This window comes from Xyrauchen texanus, chromosome 3 (assembly GCF_025860055.1).
Source record: "Xyrauchen texanus isolate HMW12.3.18 chromosome 3, RBS_HiC_50CHRs, whole genome shotgun sequence".
Lineage (NCBI taxonomy): Eukaryota > Metazoa > Chordata > Actinopteri > Cypriniformes > Catostomidae > Xyrauchen > Xyrauchen texanus.
In genome coordinates, this window is record NC_068278.1 from 32,333,490 (window position 1) to 32,354,167 (window position 20,678).

Genomic DNA, 20,678 nt, shown 5'->3' on the forward strand with positions numbered 1-20,678 from the left:
CAGACCACATCCCAAAGACCGCAATATCATGTAGATTTACACTCTACAACATCAGGAAGATAAGACCCTTCTTCTCTGAACATGCCACACAACACGTCTGGTCTTTAATGAACCAAAGGAAGCACATGTTACACCACTCCTTGTCTCCCTCCACTGGCTACCGGTTGATGCACATATCAAATTCAAGGCTCTGATGCTGGCATACAGAACAGTCACTGGGTCTGCTCTAACATAACTAAAATCATTTCTGCAGAGCTACACACCCACTAGAAGCCTACATTTGGCTACGGAACGTCACCTTGTTGTACCAACACAAAGAGGCACCAAAACACTTTCTCGGACTTTCAGCTTCATCATTCCACGTTGGTGGAATGACCTCCCCAACTCCATCCGTGAAGCAGACTCACTCTCTGTCTTCAAAAAACTACTCAAAACACGTCTTTTCCAAGAGCACTTCACCAGTTACTAAACATTTTTTTATTGCTCTTGTATGTTTTGAATACTATTCTGATGCTAGTAAAACTTTTGTAATATGGCACTTTTGTACCACTGTCTCCTTAAGATGATTTGCTTATGTTTTCATCTTTTGTAAGTCGCTTTGGATAAAAGCGTCTGCCAAATTAATAAATGTAAATGTAAATGAAAATAAAAAATTAAGAAGTGCTCAAACAATTCGATGAGACCGGAAAGAGGAGAGTAAACTTCAAATAGGTAGGCAAGGTTTATTTCTTATAAATCATTTAGTGGCATTTCTTGAGTATATATATATATATATAATCTTGGGATTAAGGAAATATACTGATATGTACAAGAGCATAAGAACACACATTTTACTCAGCCTTTCAACCCACATAGGAATTTACCCAACAAATTACTTCTCGCCCTGTCAACACTCACACATTCAACATACTTACACCTGCACCAACACCTAAAACCCCCACACACAAAACATGCAACGCTGTCAGTGTGAACTTGAGGATCTCCCAAACACTTATAACCCACACCCATTTTTTACATTTTAAAACCCCTTCAGGAAGTGGTTAATCCACCCACATTCACTTGTAACTCTTAATACCCTCACACTCACAGTTTGACGATGACTAGTGTCACACTGTGAAAAATATGCATCTTCTTTCAATACAAAGGGACTATCAGAACTCTTTTTAAGACTTCAGTTACTAGCTGATTTTTAATTAAAAGCTAACAGCCCAAAGACAATTCAACAATCTTTGAGTGGAGGAGTAATTGGACAGCAGGAGTTTATGTGTATTAATTAATTAAATGTCACAAGATTGTAGATCTCAGTCTCCTGCGGCCTACATCTTGGCAGCTCTCTTTACCCAAACCCATGAAGAGAGATGGGCTGGGCCGATCCGTGCTCTGCAGTGTGACTTGAGCAGCCATGTGTCGGACTCATTAAACAAATGAGGGGCAGAAAATGAGACACCAGTCTTTCAACAGTCTGTCCAACATTTAATCAAAGTGACCAGCAGCAGAGTTCCAGACTTGCACACAAACAAACACATTATGCTTGTGGTATTATTATTGCAGTCTTTTAATTTGTTACTGGTTCTTTGCAAGGAACCTTTTAAGCTGATTAAATTATCACACATTAACCTTTACCCACACACACCTCTGTACAATCCTACAGGGAGGATATTTATATTCATGTTGCAAGCCCCACTGTGTTACTACTTGGAATTTCTAATATATTTATTGTTGACTACCAGAGCACAAGCATGCACATACTCTCTTAAATTGAAACTGATTCATTTCAGATTTGACTGTGAACTAAATTCAGTATAAAACACATTTTTAAAGTTAAAAGGTCCAAATAAAGTATTCGAGCCCTATTAAACTAAATTTAAATCATATAGCAAACATAACCAAGAACAAACATAAGTATAAAGTGGTTGAGAATCTCTTCACAACCAGAAACATAAAAAAAAAAAAAAATAGGGAAATTGAGAAAATAGAACTGGCTATTTTCTGCAGTTACCAACAATTTCGGAACATTTTAGAAACCTCTCTGCCCAGACGTGAATTCATTTTTCCTCATAGTTACTCAAAAGTGAACAATTTATTCTACAGCGAGGGAGGGATGCATGGTGGGCCTGCCTAATTGAAGTCATTATGTCACAAAATGACTCCAACACAGCACCTTTCTTTCACCCAAATACCACCTGGATGCATCTGTGTGCATCTCTGATAACTGGAGAGAATGTTTGTATTTTTGTAAATTAGTATTGGTTTTTGATTCCACTTATAATACATTACATGGATAAAGGTGTGTGGACACGGCCTTATTAATGACAAATATTTCAGCTACATCCAGAATAAAGACATGCAATCTCTTTAAACATTTTTAAAATAGACCTTTTCTTTTCCATCAGGACAAAGCCCTTGTGCACAAAGTGAGGTCCATAAAAAAAGTCTGGTAAGGATGAACATGACTGGCCTGGACATGAATCCCACTGAATACCTACATCTACTTCAGTAGACCTCTGATATGATACTGAATAAAAGCAAAACCACAGCCATGCTCTAACATCCAGCAGAAAGCCTTCCAAGAAAAGTAAAAGCTGGTATAGCAGCAAAAGGAGATCCAAGCCCCTATTAATGTCCATGGTTTTGGAATTTAATATTCAGCAAGTACATATGGGTGCGGTGTTCAGTTTTCCACATTTGGGTCATGTAGTGTAGGCCTATATGAAGCATAATTCCAGCTGATGTCATTATATTATTGCTACACTGAATAAATCCAGAGGAAGATATTGCACATATGACATAATGATGAACAAAAAAAAGCATTACATTTTTGGTCATTTGATATAAAAAATACAATTACCAAAAAAAAAAAAACACACAAAACATCCATATCCAGTCAAATGTCAGAAGCAGCTGAGCCCTCCATTGGTCCATTAAAGATAGTCTGGTATGATGTCTGACCTGCATAAGGAGCAATTAACTGCAACTGTGCAGGTAGAATGCCAAACTAGGGGTTTGTGCAGGTGTGACATAATGATCATGCACTGTTCAATGATCCTGAATCTGAATCACAGACCTCTGCACATGACTGAGAAATACTGGCCCAAAGAAAAGTCTTCTTGCAGGTGCACATCATCACTCTTCTGAGGTTTTCTCCACATGGCCACATTGTAATGACATGTTCAGTGATTTGCTTAATCAGTGTTTCCCACAAAACTGAATATGACTGCATGCGTGTAATATATGTGAGCAAGACACATGCTGGGTTGAGGAACAGTTGCCAACAAACACTGTAGCAAGAATATAGCAAACAATGCTACCTTGAAATTACAGCGCAGTTGGAATTATGGACAGTTGCACGCAATCAATAAGTGTGAGAAACCAACGTAACACAAACTCATTGTGAGGAGAGAGAGAGAATCATGCACATCTGCATTTATGACATAACAAAAAAAACATTTCCAATAGAAGACAAAATGCCATTCAGCTGTTTTTAATTTAATGAAGAATAATATGAAAAACAGTTTAACCAATCAAACATTTAAACAAAATCTGTCTTTAAAAAATAAAAAGCTAGCTATTCTACACACTCTTTGAAGCACAACACCCTATACCAATACACATAATCTTCATTTGAACTGGTTGTCAATGAGTGTTCCCTTCAGCTTGGCTTTCTTAGCTTCAAGTTCCGCCTGTAAATAGAGATGCAGTGTAGCGATCACAAACAAAATCATTAATAATATAAACATTGCTAAATTCCTGTTAAAGTGAGTCTTTAATACCACCACATCCTCTTAACTCATTAATTTTTCTCTATAGTTTTGTATACAGTAATATTACCATTCACATATTTCTGTTTCATTGTAATAAATTGACAATCATTATTCACTTTTTTCAAAAGAATCTCATTAATATACACCTCAGATTAGCAGTGTGCATGTTCTGCATTGCAGCCAAGTCCTGTGTGAGCTAAGGTTTGTTGTCTTGGTGTGTGCAAAGGCTAAAATTAATTGCACTTAAAAATTGTAGTGAGGTCAACACAGCAAAACAGATTAAGTATGACCTAAACTGATTAAGCTAGTTTAAGAATGAACTTGAAAATATTAAGTAAACTACATTGGTACCCAATATAGAAATGCATGAAAAAAATAAAATAATACCATTACAACAGATTTGTTAATAAAAGTTACTGTATTAACTAAAAAAAGATATTACAGTGGAGCTATCTAGCATTAGGCCCGGTTTACACTAGGTATTAAAATCTGTCATAGGTAATCCGATCATGGAAACAAATTGTGATCCATTTTTCTAACCACATTCAGAAGTGATCATGGATTAGGGCTGGGTTCCTCAACCCAGCATGTGTCTTGCTCACATATATTACGCAAAAAATACGTCGACGCAAAATGCGCGTCGATTCGTCGGACCCAAACAAAGATGGCGGCGCCGGCGAGTAGTAGCTACATGAGTGGCTCCTCAGACTATCAGAAGTGCAAGGCGGCATGCACTCATTCCTCTAAAGTATGGGAATTCTTTAATTTAAAAGGAAACAATTCCGTGATATGTCGTATTTGCAAAATGGAGATGGCCTTCCATTCTAGCACCACGGCAATGCACCAGCATCTGAAGAGGCGCCACCCGGGAGCAGCTGCAGATGACAGAGCACCGTAAGTTTTTTTTTTCAACTCCCCACTTTGCACTCGATGTTGGAGTAGGCTATAATACGTTGTCGACACCTAAAGTTTTCGCTTATAGCTATTAATAATGCGCTTATAGCTATGAATGCCGCGAAAAATAAAGTCTCAACTTTCAAATTTGGTCATTCAAAGAAAATTAAACCATAAATAGGCCTACTATTTTGTGGCTCTTTAATGTGTCGTGACAGATTGCCTCAGTTAAAGCTGCTCGTGAACCGATCATCTTTTCCTTGGTTAATTTATAGCATCAAATAGGCTAAACATGAATGTAGCCTACATCAGAAGGACTGTCGTTTTAACCGCGGAAAGATGTCAGTACAGTAGCCTACAATCCATTATTCAAATTCAAATCCACCGACGTTAATCTTCTCTCTCCTGACTACTTTGTCGGACAAAAATGGCGTATTATGATTGATTGATCAGATCGCCAGTCAATCAAACTACCAGCAAATGTTTTTTATTTTTTATTTTATACACCCCCACCCCCGATGAAACCGGTATTACCGGTGTTGTCACAAGTCGATTAATCGAAATCGAATCGGACTGAAAAAAATGAATCGTAATTAATCGATTAATCGATGCAGCGAAAAAATAAATCGCTAGATTAATCGTTTAAAAAATAATCGTTTATCCCAGCCCTATCATGGATGCATACGTACACACTAATAGCAGATAAAAAGCTAATGTGTCCTGATGGACCCTGGACAACATTGAAGGACAGCCTACTCATGTAACACATAATCATTGTGCCAAAACAAGGATTTAAACTTGCAAACTAGGTGTGGCTCAAAAGACAAAAACTGTTCAATCAAAACATTTGGAAAAACCCATAAATGTACCTGCAAAAGACTTCATGGAGCATCTTTGGTATGCCCGACATCAATTTGCATTGAAATCAACACTGATAAAAATGATTGTGTGTAGTCATGAAATCAGAAACCCACCCACTGATGTGATCTGATCACAAGTGCTCACAGGAGATACAAAATAATAATACCAGGTGTGAATGGCAATCTGTCTTGGCTGACAACATTTGATCGGATCACCCAAGATGGATGTTAATACCAGGAGAAAACAGGGCTCCAATCTATGTACACGACTTGGCTGATTCTTGGTGTGCAGAATTAACTAATGTGTGTGTGGTTGTGTGTTTACAGTGTGACTCGTCTTTGATAAGATTATCCAGCAGCCCACGTAAAAGAGCTGCCAATGTAAATAAGATTAGATGTGTGTATGTGTGTGTGCGTATGATCTCTGTCATCTTTAATTCTTGTGTATACTTACTCATTACAGTCATCTCTGCAGTCTATTTAAAGTCCAATTTACCCCTAAGCATGAATGCACATTGTCCTTCCTTTCATCTCACTCAGTGTGTGTATGTGTTCTTACTAGTTCCTGTAGTCTCCTCTTGCTCATTCCTTTTCTCTCCAACTGTTTCTCAATCACTTTGGCATTCTGGGCATAAGAATCTGCCACTTCCCGCTGTAGGATGAACCCATCACAATCAACAACAGCTCTTCAACAAAGAAAAATGATGTAAGTGATGAATAAGCAGGAGCATAAACTCACCGCTTCAATCTCCTCCTCTTCTTCATCGATCGTTGAGACAGTAACAGAGCTGAACTTGCCCATATCTTTGGTGCGCCTTGTCATCATAACCTATAAGACTTATATAATATATATATATATATATATATATATATACATATATATATATATATATAATAACAAAGCTATTAACCATTGCCAGAATGTAACTTTTCCATTAAAGATCAATATCTGCTCCTTGGAATTGATTTTCAGGTGCATTTTCTTACCTTTATGGGGCCATATTTTCAACTGACAATTCAAAAACGATACATTGTGTTAGCCTTTTATTCAGAATACTTACATTTTATCAATGTATTAAAATCTGAATGTTCGATTGAAATCAGTATCAACTCATATTTTAAGTGATAATATGAGTGTCAATTATAACAGTATATTCAGGTCTACTCACGTTGAACCAAATTTTCTATTTAAAGTGTTTTTGCAGCGGTTGAGCACTGTAACCAATCAAAGCCAAGTCTCTTGCTTTCTTTGTATAACTGAATCACAATTTGAATAACAAGTTTGTTTTTAATGCTTCTAAGAGGTCCAATGAGTTAGCCAATGCACATGCACTTTAAAAGTTCGATTTCAATTGGACAAAAGCAATAATCTTTCTTTGTAAATGCCATTTAAATGCTTTAGTCTGACTGAAATTGTACCAGTTCGTTTTTTTGCAAAATCAAACTAACAGACATTTATACTGCTCTTGTAGCTCGGGTTGTCCAGCATGTCTACACATTAATTGGACCTCGGCATTATGCGCATGCTCAAATGACATGTTTAGTGACAGATCTGTTCAAGTATACAGACAACAAATCTATACAAAAAAAACAGCTGTCACTTGGAAACTAAAGACAAACCATTTATTTTCTTAATCGTCTTTTATGAAGACATATTTCCTCAGTCTAAACGATATTATTAAGCTTTTTATTAAGTTTATAAGAATAATTGAAGGCGCTAGATGAAGTAAAGCAGAGCTCGTATTGTTAGAGCAATCCAGTAGAAAATTGCGTCTTCTGCCTTCAGACATCACCATAAGAACAATGGATAACGTACATCTGATCTCTCAAAATCAATGTATATAGAATTTCTGTGCATGTGGCTGTAAACTTTTCCATGTTGTTTTGCTCTCTGCGTGGGTCTCGCTGTTGAGAAGCAAGTTAGTGGACTTCGACAATGTGCTAATGTGACACAAAAGGTAACTCCTTCAGCTGACATCTTTCTTCAGCTTTTCGAATATGCATGGTGACATGCGTAGTTGGAGAGAGATTAAGACTGAAGCTCGACTTGTGAAAAAATTATACATGCGTTGCCAACGTACGGCAGAATACGGCATGCAGTTGATCCACCCAAAATAAGTATTTTTATGTAATATCTATGCATCCAAATGAATCTTGATTACAATCAATTAAAATAATCATCAACTTTATCATAAACATGCATCCTTAATAATGAGCATACACATTTTACCTTCACATGTTGAATTTCGGGGGCATTTTTATCAATTTCTGTCAACTTTTTTTGGCCCCAAGCCTCCGTTAATTTAATTATCCTGCTGTTGACATTATATGCTGCAATTCTAACACACCTTTCCAACCAAAATGTATGGAACTTCTGTTTTGTACTTGTATCTTACCCTGACTTTCTTAGGTGTCTCTTGTTTCTGACTGTATACGCTTGTGTTGCCAAATCCCTGGCCGAACTTCACCAGAGCTCCATCAACAACGAATGTTGCTGGAGTGCTCTTCATCAGATGCTGATAGAACAAGAGCAGACCACATCTACACAAAATACACACATAAGATACTGTTTAAACACTTCAGTTTATGGATAGTGCCCCCAGTGCCAAGAAGCCTGGCCTCCCAGTGGCCCTCCTATATCTGGAGAGGCGATAAATTGGATAAAGTTAGTATTAAGTTCGATATTCACTTAATAGTTGACTAGGGTGCATAAGATACCATCTGAAAATTCCACACACTGCATTAATATGTCGCTGGCATCCTAACATTCCTTTATATGTCATGTCTGTTCTACACTAACAAACACTATCGTAAATTAAAATAAATAAATAAACATTCTAAATGTAGCTTTTATGTATAAAACATAATCCTACCCGATTGAATACTTCTGAGCACAACTTAAGATCGATCTTGACTTGGCAAGCATTCACTGTTTACATTTACATTTATCCAAAGCGACTTAAAAATGAGGAACAAAACAAGTAATTTGTCATACAAAAGTCAATAATATCTTCAGTATCGCACTGCCAAGTTCTCACAGTGGGTGAAGTAGTAAAGAGACAGACTTTTTTTGTTAAAAAGTAAGTGCATTTAGTGTTCATTTAGGAGGTTGGAAGCTCATTCCACCACAGAGGACCAGAAATATTGAATGATTGTGAAATGGACTTTGTGCCTCTTTGTGACGGGACCACCAGGTGCAGCTCATTAATTGAAAGAAGAGAGTGAGTTGGGACCTAGACCTGGATGAGTGAATTAAATTAAGAAGGAGCTGTTCCATTAGCTTTACTGAAGGCCAGAGCATTGAATTTGATGTGGGCAACCAGTGGAGTGAAATCAAGAGTTTGAAAATAGAGGAAATAATTTTGTATGTGTAAGATAGTCAGGTTTTCCTTAATGAAACAACTTACTGGTATAGAATTATGTTAATTTGATGAGGGTTTTTTGCCAAACATTGACTGTCATTAATTTTGTTATGCTGAACAATGATATAATCAGTACACTTTATCTGAAACAAAATATTTTAGGATGTTGGCATTTACTGTGGTGTGATATGCAATACTCCATCTATAACTTTTTAAATAGCATTTTAAAATTTTTGTTTTAAGCTACACCGTCTTTTTTTGTGTGTTAAAAAAATAACAAAATGTTATTAATGAGAGAGTGCAACAAAAATCCATCTTTCAAACCATGTCTTTACCCAAATACACTTTGATAAACCTATAATAATGATTTATATTTAACAGCTGTTGCGACGGATTTCGCTGGAAATTGCACACATACTTAATTTCGCCCGTGCTTGTTGACGTCATATCCGTAAACAGAGAAAATAAGCTTCGGCTTCTGTAGCGTGTGTATGGTGTGAGAGTTGCATGAAGCTGAATGTTTGTTGCCACAACGAATGAGAAAAATTTACCATGGACTATTAAAAAAGGCAAACCTCTCTGGAATCAACGGTTGTAAAAACAAAGAAACCCCAAACAGAGCAAATTATGTATGCAAAAGGGAAAGAGTCAGAGTCAGAATCATCATCGGCTTGGCTTTTCAAAGGTGGTGACAACTCGGAGATCTGAAAGGATTTAAAAGCGACCCAGAGATGGCTTTTTTCTTACTCAACAGGAAAGATATTTTATTGATATGGTTTATGTACAGTTGTGTAATCTCACACACATATCTGTTATAATACAATATTTATTATAATTTAAAAATTATATTTAAAAGCGACCCAGAGATGGCTTTTTTCTTACTCAACAGGAAAGATATTTTATTGATATGGTTTATGTACAGTTGTGTAATCTCACACACATATCTGTTATAATACAATATTTATACTGTAATCGGTGCACAACATTTCACTTGCTAGCACACGTGTATTTTTCTTTATTATGGCAATAATTTATATAAATAAATAATTTAGTCTTAAAATGATGTTGACTACTGGTTGGTAACAATGACTAATCTATAAATTAGTTACTAACGTAGTGTATTTGGCCAGAATATCCTGCAGTTATAAAAATTTTTACAACGTTTACCTTATCAGACTAGCAATCATTGTGTCTAATGTTAACGAACGTTGCTTTTTAAATGTCATTTATTTCAAAACATTTAAGTCAAAACAACAGCATAAGACATGGCACTTATCTGCTCAGATTACATGTTTTCGGATATCCGTCTTTTCCTTTCTTTCGTAATTTATTTGTACATTCGCTCTGATAAGATGTCCTTTATCCAGTGTACACCGGTGCCTTGAACCACATTCATCTGTGCAGAGGAGCAGAGCCGATGCACAACTTGCGTCATTACCAAAATAATGTTCTTCCTCAAGATGCATGTAGTTTTATTTTTTAACCACTAGAGGACCAAAAGTTACATAGTGTATTTAGTAATAATTATAATACAGCTTTTATGAATACTTTTTGTAGTTTTCTACATTTATTTTTTCACTGTTAGCCCATTTCAAATAAACTAGTGACATTCAAATAATATGTTTACAAATGGAGACAATGCTAAAGGAAATGGTGACCTTATTCAAGATCTTTACACGCGTTCCTTACGCTACATAAATTCTAACCTAAAATCTTGAGCTCATTCTAAAGAACAACATGGCAAGATGGCTTACAGTTCAGTGTTTCCCCATATGCATTTTATGAGCACCACTGTTGGGATTTCACATGTTCATTTAATATTCTTGATGCAACTCTACACTGCGTAAGAGACCCAACCACACACACAAAAACAAGCACACACTCACACTGATGTCACATATAACATGTCAAACTCACTTAATTTTGTGTGGCCCACAAGCTCATTTCTGAAACGTAGGATGGCAGGGGATTGCAACGTTTATGTGAACAATCAGTTAGCGCTTTCCTCATGTATATAAATGAGACTTCCCGTCATCTGTATGTTTTGGAGCACATTTTGCTCGCTTCAAAAAGCGGAATGAAACAACACTACAGGGGTCAATTATCAACACGGTTCAATCATGGATAGAGCAGCACGAGCGCAGAGCAGGTGTGGTAATTTGCAAACAGGTCTCAACCGAACAGACTATTTTAAAGGCGCATATGAAGCAGTGAGATTTGCGGCGGAGATTGCGAATTGTCACAGAATTGTCTGTTGCAAAACTCTTATGTCTCGGTGATGAAACAAACACCCCCCACATTCTAAATTGCACTGATAAAGAAAACAGGTGAAAACTTATATTATAGAAGGCTTTTCAATTCTCATTAGGGTTGGGCGATGTCCCCTAAATTGGCAGTTGACGATGTTGACAGTAAAACATCGCGATGGACGATGATATCGTCGGTGGGGCAGGGCGGATTACATAATTTCATATCATTTTAAAAAATTATATGAAAAATTGTAATTTCGTTATTTTACTAACCCAACTAATGACTCGTCGGCGCTTTATCAGTAGGTTGCACGACACGTGAAGCATTTTTTTTAGCTTTCACTTAAGAAGAGTTGTGCACTTTTTATTTTAATATATCTCTTTCCATAAATACTATTTTCCACTTAAAAACTATAATTTCGTTATTTTACTATCCCAACTGACTCATCCGCGCTTTCCAATAGGTTGCACGTAAGTGGAAAAAATATTTCTTCCACTTAAGAAGAGTTGTGCACTTTTAAGCACTTTTTATTTTAATATATCTTTGAGAGAGAATGCTCTGTCGCTTCCAAGTCCAACACCAGGTCCCTCACATGATGCTGGAGAAGAGGGAGATGCCGGCGCCGCCACCGCGCTTAAGAAAAAAAAAGTCGTCTTTGGGCAGCCTTCTTGCGAAGAGAGCAGCCACAGCCACGCTCACTGATGAGCAAAAGGTCGAGGCAGAAATGACCATGTACCAGCAGGAAATGGCCATTGATGGGGAAGAGGACCCGCTGACTTGGTGGAAAACGAACGACAAAAGGTTTCCGTTCATGGCAAGATTAGCACGGAAATATCTGTGCTACCAGTACTCCATCAGAGCGGGTCTTCAGCACAGCGGGTAGTGTAGTTACTCCAATCCGCAGTTTATTAAAACCAGATAAAGTGAATATGTTGGTATTTCTGGCCAGAAACATCGAAATTTAAACATGGTCTATGGTGAAAGATATTAAGACTTCTTTACGCATTTTTCGACATCCGTTGCGGAGCTATTCGATTTTGCATATTATTTTTTAAACGTTCATTTGTGTAGTTCATATGACCACTTTACAATATTTCAATAACAATTTATTTTGTAGCCTGTGCTGAAGTTAATTGTGCTGCTAATTATAAGTGAAATGTTAATGCCGAGTTTCGGTCTGAGTGTTGTTCCCGTTTTCTTGTTCTTTATTTGTTGTTCTTCTATGTTTTAATAAATGTGTGTTATTCATATTCAACTTGTTTCTTTCATTTGATTTGACATTATGGATTTATGGCCAAGGAAATTTTTCTTTAAAAGTATTAACCAGACAAAAGTTATTTGACATTCGCTGGTCTGGGCAGAGGCGCCGTATAGGGGGGAAAAGTTAGGACCATTCCAAGGGCCCCTGAATGACAGGGGGCCCCAACAAATAGGTAAAAACTAATTTAATTATTATTTTTTTTTAATTATATTATACACTATATAAACCATCATCATTTGAGTATATTTCAAATAATAATACAATTAATTATGTCTTTGATTTTACTTATTTTGGCAATAAAAGTTAAATATCCCCTTTGACCAAAAAGTAAACATCCATATTGACCGACCACCCCCCTGTATCTGCATGAAATGGTTTGGTCCTGCCTTAGCGCGCACATCAGTGAGTGAATGACGGTGTTTAGTTGCAGGCAGTTAGTCGATGCGCCAGAAACACAGATTACAATGTGGAGTAGTATAAGAAAATCTGGTTTTCAAAAAAGGAAAGAGAGAAAGGAAAGACAAAGGAAAGGGTGTCAATCTGTAACCCAGTTTTTCACCAAGAAAGGTGGGTAGCCTTTAGTGTATGAATGGTATTAACCTGTTGTCCATAGAGACAGAGCGTATTTAGGCCACGGAACAATCCAACCGTCTCCATTGACTTTGCATTGCGAGAAACTGCCTCCTTGTCATTTATGACTTATAACAAAAAAACAAAACAATGTCTAAAAGCTGCTGTGTGACAAGGTATACAGCAAACAAGCTAAATAACCCAGAAATAATTTTTTATAAGCTGTCGACACCAAAAAACGGTTTGTTTCAGGACATAAAAGGAGACTACTACCCGAACTACTCTGAGAACCACGCCCACTGGAACACGAGACGGTTGGATTGTCTTCCCTCCCGGTGGGCCTTGTCTTCAGATTATGACGCGTTGCGCTCAGTCTCTGTAGTGAAATAAGCTAGCTAGCAAAAAATAATAATAAGTTAGCTAGCTGCAGGTGTTAGCCTACATTTCATGTAGTTTAAGTTTATGACCATATTTCAAACATCAAAACCTATTGATTTAGTGATCACTTGATCTGTTTTGTAGCACTATAATAACCCTGATGTGAAAATTCCATTTTACACGTCAACTTTATTTTGTTGTTGGCATATATGTGCAGTTAAGTTCAAAAATCTGCTGTTTTCATTGTTTTGAGATGATGATGTTAATTTACTTTGAATAAAAAGTTAACATACATTTAGTTTTTTTCTTTTTTTTATAATCTGTCATTAATTTTACAATAAAAATACATTGAGACTGTGAAGGATTGCCTTTTTTATGGTGGCTTTTAATCTTGCATCAAAGAGTGAACTGCATACTGTATGCAGACTTGCATTTACAAATCACCAGCAGTAAATATTGTGCTAGTACTAGTATTGAACTACAAGAAACAAGACAGTTGCAAGCCTTTGATTAGAGTTATGTAAAGCTTTTGATGGCAAAGTTAGGCCCTAGAGATGTGGTGACAACAGCTGCGCAGAAGGGGCCCAATTAGATTTTCTTGTCATGGGGCCCAAAATTCCTGGCGGCACCCCTGGGTCTGGGTTTATCTTAAACTGCCACTTCAGTGTAAAGAGCTATGTGACAATGAGCAAGATTTTCTGAGACACTACAACTACTAATAATTAATTAATAAAGGCTATTTTCTTGTAGCCTACAACATAAAATATTTTAATCTAAATGTACAGTGTAAGACATGTAAAAAAAAGACAAGAAGCTAACAATGTCAAGATCAATATTTGTGTAGACTGCCTGACACGGTATTTTCACACGTCACGTCTCTGGCATATACTACAGTATTTAAAATAGCATATGCATTAGTTATATTCTCAATTTAATTTACAGAGCAATCCCTGCAAAGTTTTAAGGTTAACTATAGAAGAGACTAGGATTAGTGAGTCACACTAGCAAGACTCGCAAAAGGGGTGTGGCATCACGATGGTGGCTCTACATCGTGATGTTGGTCAGCCATCATGATGGACGATGATATCGTCCATCGGCACAACCCTAATTCTCATATCACAACACTTACACATTTTTACCATGTATTTACTGCAGTATCACTAACTGTACTGTACTGTGTTAGTTCTGTTTTTTCATTACAAAAATGCGATAGTTCTTTATATAGAAACCATAGTTACTAACCATGTTAGTGAGGAGCCATGCATGGTTTTATGGTTAGTATGGTAGATTTTCATAACTATTATTTACCAAGCTATCAGTTTTTCATTTTCCATCTGCATCCCAACCTCAAAATCAATGATGTATTGTCAAATGTGCATTTCAATGCACATAACATGTAATATTATTTGTGTGGGTGCTACCAAAGCAGATGTTGTTGCCACATTTTCAAAGGGCCCTATGAGGGCACAAATAATCCCTGATGTGGCCCAGACTGAACTTTTGTTTGACACCACTGTTTTAATCTATTCTTTGACCAACACAAAATACAGGTCCGGACACATGCACAACAGCGTCGCTGTTGAAAAACTAATCTTCGTGGAACTACTGCAGTTTGTTGGCATACCCAGAATGTTTGGGTGTATTGACATTTGTCATGAGTATTTTTGTTCATTTTTCATGAATTTTAAATTGTTCAGCTTTAATAGACTCTGAGGAGAACCTCATGGACATCACCCTGGCCAGATAGCTGCTTAATCCTCTTGAGGTGAGTTCCAACCCAATGAACATGCATGCCTTGGATGGCAGACCACTAGGGCCAGGCAGAATAGAGTATGTCACTAAACCTGTCCAATTGAAAATTGGTACCCATCAAGACCTAATTCAGTTTTCCCTAGTGAACTCTCCAAAACACCCTTTAGTGCCAGGATTTCTTTGGCTCCTCATAATCCACAATTTAATTGGACATCTGGTCAGATGCTGAATTGGGGCCTTAACTGTAAATTCACTACCATCCCTTCCATCAGTTCAAATAATCTTCACCCTGGTGTAAAGTCCTGTGTTAAGCAATCCCATTCTGAGGCAGATCTCAGCAAGGTACCCAAGGACTATCATGATTTAACTGAGGTCTTCAGTAAGAGCAAGGCCACAGCATTACTCTGTCACAGACCATATGACTGTGGAATAGATTTACTACTGGACTTTACCTCCCAGAGGCCATTTGTATCCACTTTCTGTTCCTGAAACAGCAGCTCTGGAGGAGTACATTAGTGAGGCACTAAAGATAACCTGATTCGACCCTCCAAATCCCGTGTCTGCTAGCTTATTATTTGTGCCCAAGAAAGATGGGGGTCTCCGGCCCCGTATTGACTTTCAAGCTCTTATCAGGGTCAACATTAAGAATAAATATCCATTACCCTTGATGGCCTCAGCATTTGACCTGCTTATGGGTGCGACTATTTTCACAAAGCTTGATTTAAACAATGCTTACCATCTAGTGCAGATCAAAGAAGGGGATGAATGGAAAACAGCGTTTAGCAAACCAACTAGCCAATATGAATATTTAGTGATGCACTTCATGCTATCCAACTGTCCAGCTGTTTTCCAGGCCTTCGTAAAAAATATATCGAGACTTGTTCAATAGATCAGTGTTCGAGTACCTGGATGACGTACTCATTTTCTCCAGATCGCGAGAAGACAACCAGAAACATTCATCAGACACTCCAGCGCCTGTTCAAGAATAAGTTATAAGTAAAAATGGAGAAATGTTAGTTTCACTTGTCCAGCACCTCTTTTTTAGGCTTCATCATCTCTCCAAAGGGGATTTCAACGGTTCCAGCCAAGGTGCAAGCAATGATTGACTCGCCAACCAATTTTGTACTCTTCTACCATCTAGGGTCTAAGAACACCAAAGCGGATGCTCTTTCCCACCAGTATGACAGCTCGGGTACCGACCTGGTCCCATAAAATATAATTCCTCCAGTTCGCGTAGTAGGACATTTCCAGCTGGGTCTGGAGGAGGCAGATCAAAGAGCTCAGCTAACCGATCCAGATCCAAGTGAGTGTCCAGCAGGACGGCTGTATGATCTGACTGCAGTATGCTATAACGTTTTACAAAGGGGGCATGATGCACCTTCCGTGGGACACCTTGGTGCTGCCAGAACGGTGGCGTTTGTAAGCAGACGTTTCTGGTGGCCTCAGATGAAAAAAAGACATTGAAGACTATATACGGTATGTGAGTGTACGACATGTGCTGCTCAGAAATCCAGCAATAGGGCACCAGCTGGTTCTCTCCTGCCCTTGCCAATTCCTCACTGGCCCTGGTCTCATATATCCATGGATTTTATTTCAGGCTTGCTCCCATCCTTAGGTAATACTGTGATTTTTGTAATGCTGGACAGATTTTCTAAGGCTGCTCATTTCATCCCTCTCTCAGGACACCCCTCTGCATGATACCATGGCATCCCAGCTGACATTGTGTCAGACCGTGGGCCTCAATTCTCCTCAAGGTACTGGAAAGCATTTTGGTCATAATTTAACACCTCTATCCACAGGCTATCACCCCCCAATCCAATGGGCAGACAATGGGGGTGTGAACCAGGAACTAGAAAAGTACCTACAATGTGCTGCCTCCAACGATCCTGAATCATGGAGCCAAAAATGTTTGTGGGCCGAGACCCATTGCCCATAACCAACGAGTCTGTTCATCTACAGGGATGTCTCCATTTCAGGTGCAATTTAGAATTGAGCCACCTTTCTTTTCTAGCCAAAAGACAGAAACTGTAGTTCCCTCTAGTGTCCAGGTGCAGAAGAGCAATGAGAAAGGCCCGGATAGCCCTAAAATGGGCCTCTTAATGAACTTAGATCCAGGCCAACTGGAGGAAGAGGGCTACACCAATGCTCAAACTAGGCCAACGGGTGTGGCTGTCATCCCAGAACCTACCCCTCCACACAGACTCTAAGTTTATCCCCCATTACTTGGGTCCTTTTGTGTTGGAAAGAAAAGTTAATGCAGTAGCCTAAAAACTGCGACACCCCAGGTCTCTCCGGGTCAGTCCTGTTTTCCATGTCCCTCTTTTAAAACCTGTATTAACATCCCCTTTGTCCCCTCCTGTCTCTCTTCCACCTTCTCATTTTATTGCAGGTGGTCCAGTATATACTGTCCAGAGGTTGCTGAATTCTCGCCGGGTTGGTCGCAGTGTTCAATACTTAGTGGACTGGGAAGGTTATTGGCCTGAGGAACGCTCTTGGTTTCCATCAAGGCACATTTTGGACCCTGCACTGATCCGCGATTTCCACCGGAAGAACCCTAACAAACCCGGGTCAAAGATGAGATCACGCACTCCACATAATTAAATAATGTATTTAAAAAAAAATGAAATCACAAACTAAAATTAAAACATGCATTTTGCGTAAACATTTAGAAAAAAACAATCGTCGTGCTAGTGTTGTCATTAGGTGAGCTCATATCGAATTGTGAACTACATATCGTACATCAAACCGAATCGTGAGATAACCATATTGTCTCATACCAAGTAAATAATGTTCCATGTTCAAACTTCACTTCATCCGTTTATGGGAAGACTTCATTTTGGCAGTATGACACATTTTTATTCGCATATCCTTTCTCAAACATGCACTGCAGTGGTGGAGACAGGGTGCCGATTTTTGACTCTCTAGTATGGTTATGGTACAGGTTTAGGGAACAATAAGGTAGCGGGGGGAGTACGAATCTGGCGGGGAGTCAGATTTTACCGCAACACAGTTTTTCCATGGGTTGTTTATATAAGATCATCAATTGGTAATATTTGGCCTCATATCCCTCACATCAGTTACACTGGAAATAAAAAAAAAAAAAAGAGCAGTTTGCTATTGGAGTTTGTTTGATTCCATTGTGAAAAGTTGAAATCCACCAAAAGCAGCTGCAGGGTAAGTTTTTCACTAAAGCAGATGTGATAACTATATAATATAAATTATCATAAAATATATCAAATCCACGAGTTTTCCTGATCCACCGATCCTGATGGAAAAATGTTAAGCCCAAATCTCCAATAATCTTTTGAAAATGCGCTGTTTTAGCTCCACAAACAACACTTTACGATCATTTTCAGCTAAATTTGAGTCAAGCACCAATAGAAAACAGCACTTTTCACTGCTGCCAAAAGAACCAAAAAGGGCCGAAGGGGAGCGGATGTTTGCAACAGTAATTTCATCTATAATGCAGTTACCCTCCTACAGACACATCTGACCCCAGCCTGTCCATTAGTTAAAATGGTCTACTACTGCCACAGCATGGCGACAGAGGAAGCTTAGCCCTACAGCACAATAGGATAGATGGACTGGCTGTTCTTAATATATGCGCATTCACATATAGGGAGAGGAGATATTCAAGTTTTATGATTTGAAAAGGATTTCATGATTGATTGATAAAAATAGTAGCATATAATATGCAAGTGATGCTGTACAGTCACCTAGTCAAGATGTCAAAATAAACCCTGACAGGCAGTTTCAGGATCTTGTATAACCCTGAAGGGGTTTATTTTGCGATAATTTGCAGGGAGCTGTTTAATAGTTTTGCTTCTGCTGTAACAATGCAGTTCATAATATTTTTTTATATGCTGCAATAAATTTTCTCTGTCAAAACGATTTAATATTTTGTCTTCTGTATAAGAGGTCGACCGACATTTCAGAATTACAGATTTATCGGCCGATAGTTCAGTTTTTTTAAACTAACGACTATCGGATATTTAATTTTTCTGTGGCCGGCGCTGGAGGATTCTACAGTCTGAACTCCTTGGTTCTGAGCAGTGTTTCCCAAACTGGGGTGTGTGCACCCCTGGGGGTACGTGAGGTGACAATGGGGGTACGCGAATGACGTTCTGATGTTTACCGTTCTTTCAATTTCATCACAGTCTAATATAACATTCAAACCTGCAGTTAATGTATTTCTCACTGGCAAAAATAATTTTGTGTGCCCTCTAGTGTAGAAACACCAAAATGGTTGCATCATAAAGGTCAGAAAAATATGCAATGAAATAACCCTTTCTTTTGCGGTTAAAAAATGCATCTACTCATGCATCGTACGTCACACAAGTATCTTTTTTCGACAGCCCAGTCAAGTGCTAGGTGAAGTAGCTTAGTGATAGTTAATGCTTCACTGTTTTAACAGAATCACACTTGTCAGTCATCCACGATTTAATTTAGTTTTTTAGTTTCGCAGATTAAAACGCAATTTGTATTTAAGGTTAGATGCATAGGGAGTTTTGATTCTGATGGTACAAGTTCAAATGCTTTGATGACAGTTGTCAGACATTCAGCAGCACCATACAATTTTCCATATTCACACGCAGTAAGTTTCAATCACATTTGCTCGCACTCTAGAGACCCGTTTTAACATTGTTGCATGATGTTTTTTCAGCAAATGAACTCAACCTTGCTATCAGTGTCAAATGTGACATAAAAAAAAGCAACTTGAGCTGACTGCGCGCAATGGCACAGATACTTACCCTCAATGCTCGAATTTGGCCGGCATTGCCGCACCTGCAGTGATGCACAATTCCACGCACAGAATCGAACGCTGTTATTATGATGCAATGAGGGGGGCGTTTTCAAGTTATGCAGTTACATCATATATAGTATTCCAATCTCAGTCGGTAAGACATTTATTCAGTATGTGTATGATTAATATAATGTACAAAACATGTAAAAATATAACCGGTTTAATATAAGGGAGTTGTTTTACAAAGATAATTGTGTTACACAGACATATTTTCAAATGACCTTGTGTGAATTTTATCTATGCGTTAGAGGGGGGATACGCGAAAAGATGTTGAATGTTTGAAGGGGTACGCCACTGTAAAAAAGTTTGGGAACCACTGATCTACAGTATAACAACGCCCTCTAGAGGTTATGTAAAAAAACAATCACTGAATTTGTTGTATCAAACGTGACTACTATGCAGAGGGACAGATGCTTCAAAAGCAGACTTAAAACAGCGACAGAGAAAAGCCACGGTGTGTATACACTTTATTGTTATTGTCATGGAACAAGAAATCAATCATTTAAGACAACCAAAAGTGGTTTGATAATTAACTAGTCGCTGCACTGGTGAACTGTATTGTCAACGAGGAGGAGAGGATAACATTAGAGCTAACATTGCGGTCATTGAATGGTTAGAAAAATGTTACAAAGTCAAGAATTGAAACGGCCAACCTTTCCTCTATTCGTTGTTTTGAATAAAATAAAAAGTCACTTATGAATTTCAACAGATTCATTGTTTTTCCGGTGTTGAGGGGTGTCCAAATTGTTCCAGTCAGGTTCTAAACATGAGTGCTCCGAAAAGGTT

At 38.1% G+C, this 20,678-nt stretch overlaps 1 protein-coding gene across 1 annotated transcript in view; it reads right to left on the minus strand.

Annotated features, from left to right (window-relative positions):
- Nucleotides 1-579: 579 nt before the first annotated feature.
- The window catches only part of steep1 (STING1 ER exit protein 1), a 32,143-nt gene continuing 12,044 nt past the window's right edge, over nucleotides 580-20,678 (minus strand). Inside the window, exons 4-7 of the mRNA XM_052105446.1 lie at nucleotides 7,912-8,056; nucleotides 6,255-6,344; nucleotides 6,075-6,167; nucleotides 580-3,680 (exon numbers count right to left, since the gene is read on the minus strand). Coding sequence (XP_051961406.1) covers nucleotides 3,618-3,680; nucleotides 6,075-6,167; nucleotides 6,255-6,344; nucleotides 7,912-8,056 — 391 coding nt within the window. The 3' untranslated portion in view covers nucleotides 580-3,617. The remainder of the gene's footprint in view (nucleotides 3,681-6,074; nucleotides 6,168-6,254; nucleotides 6,345-7,911; nucleotides 8,057-20,678) is intronic.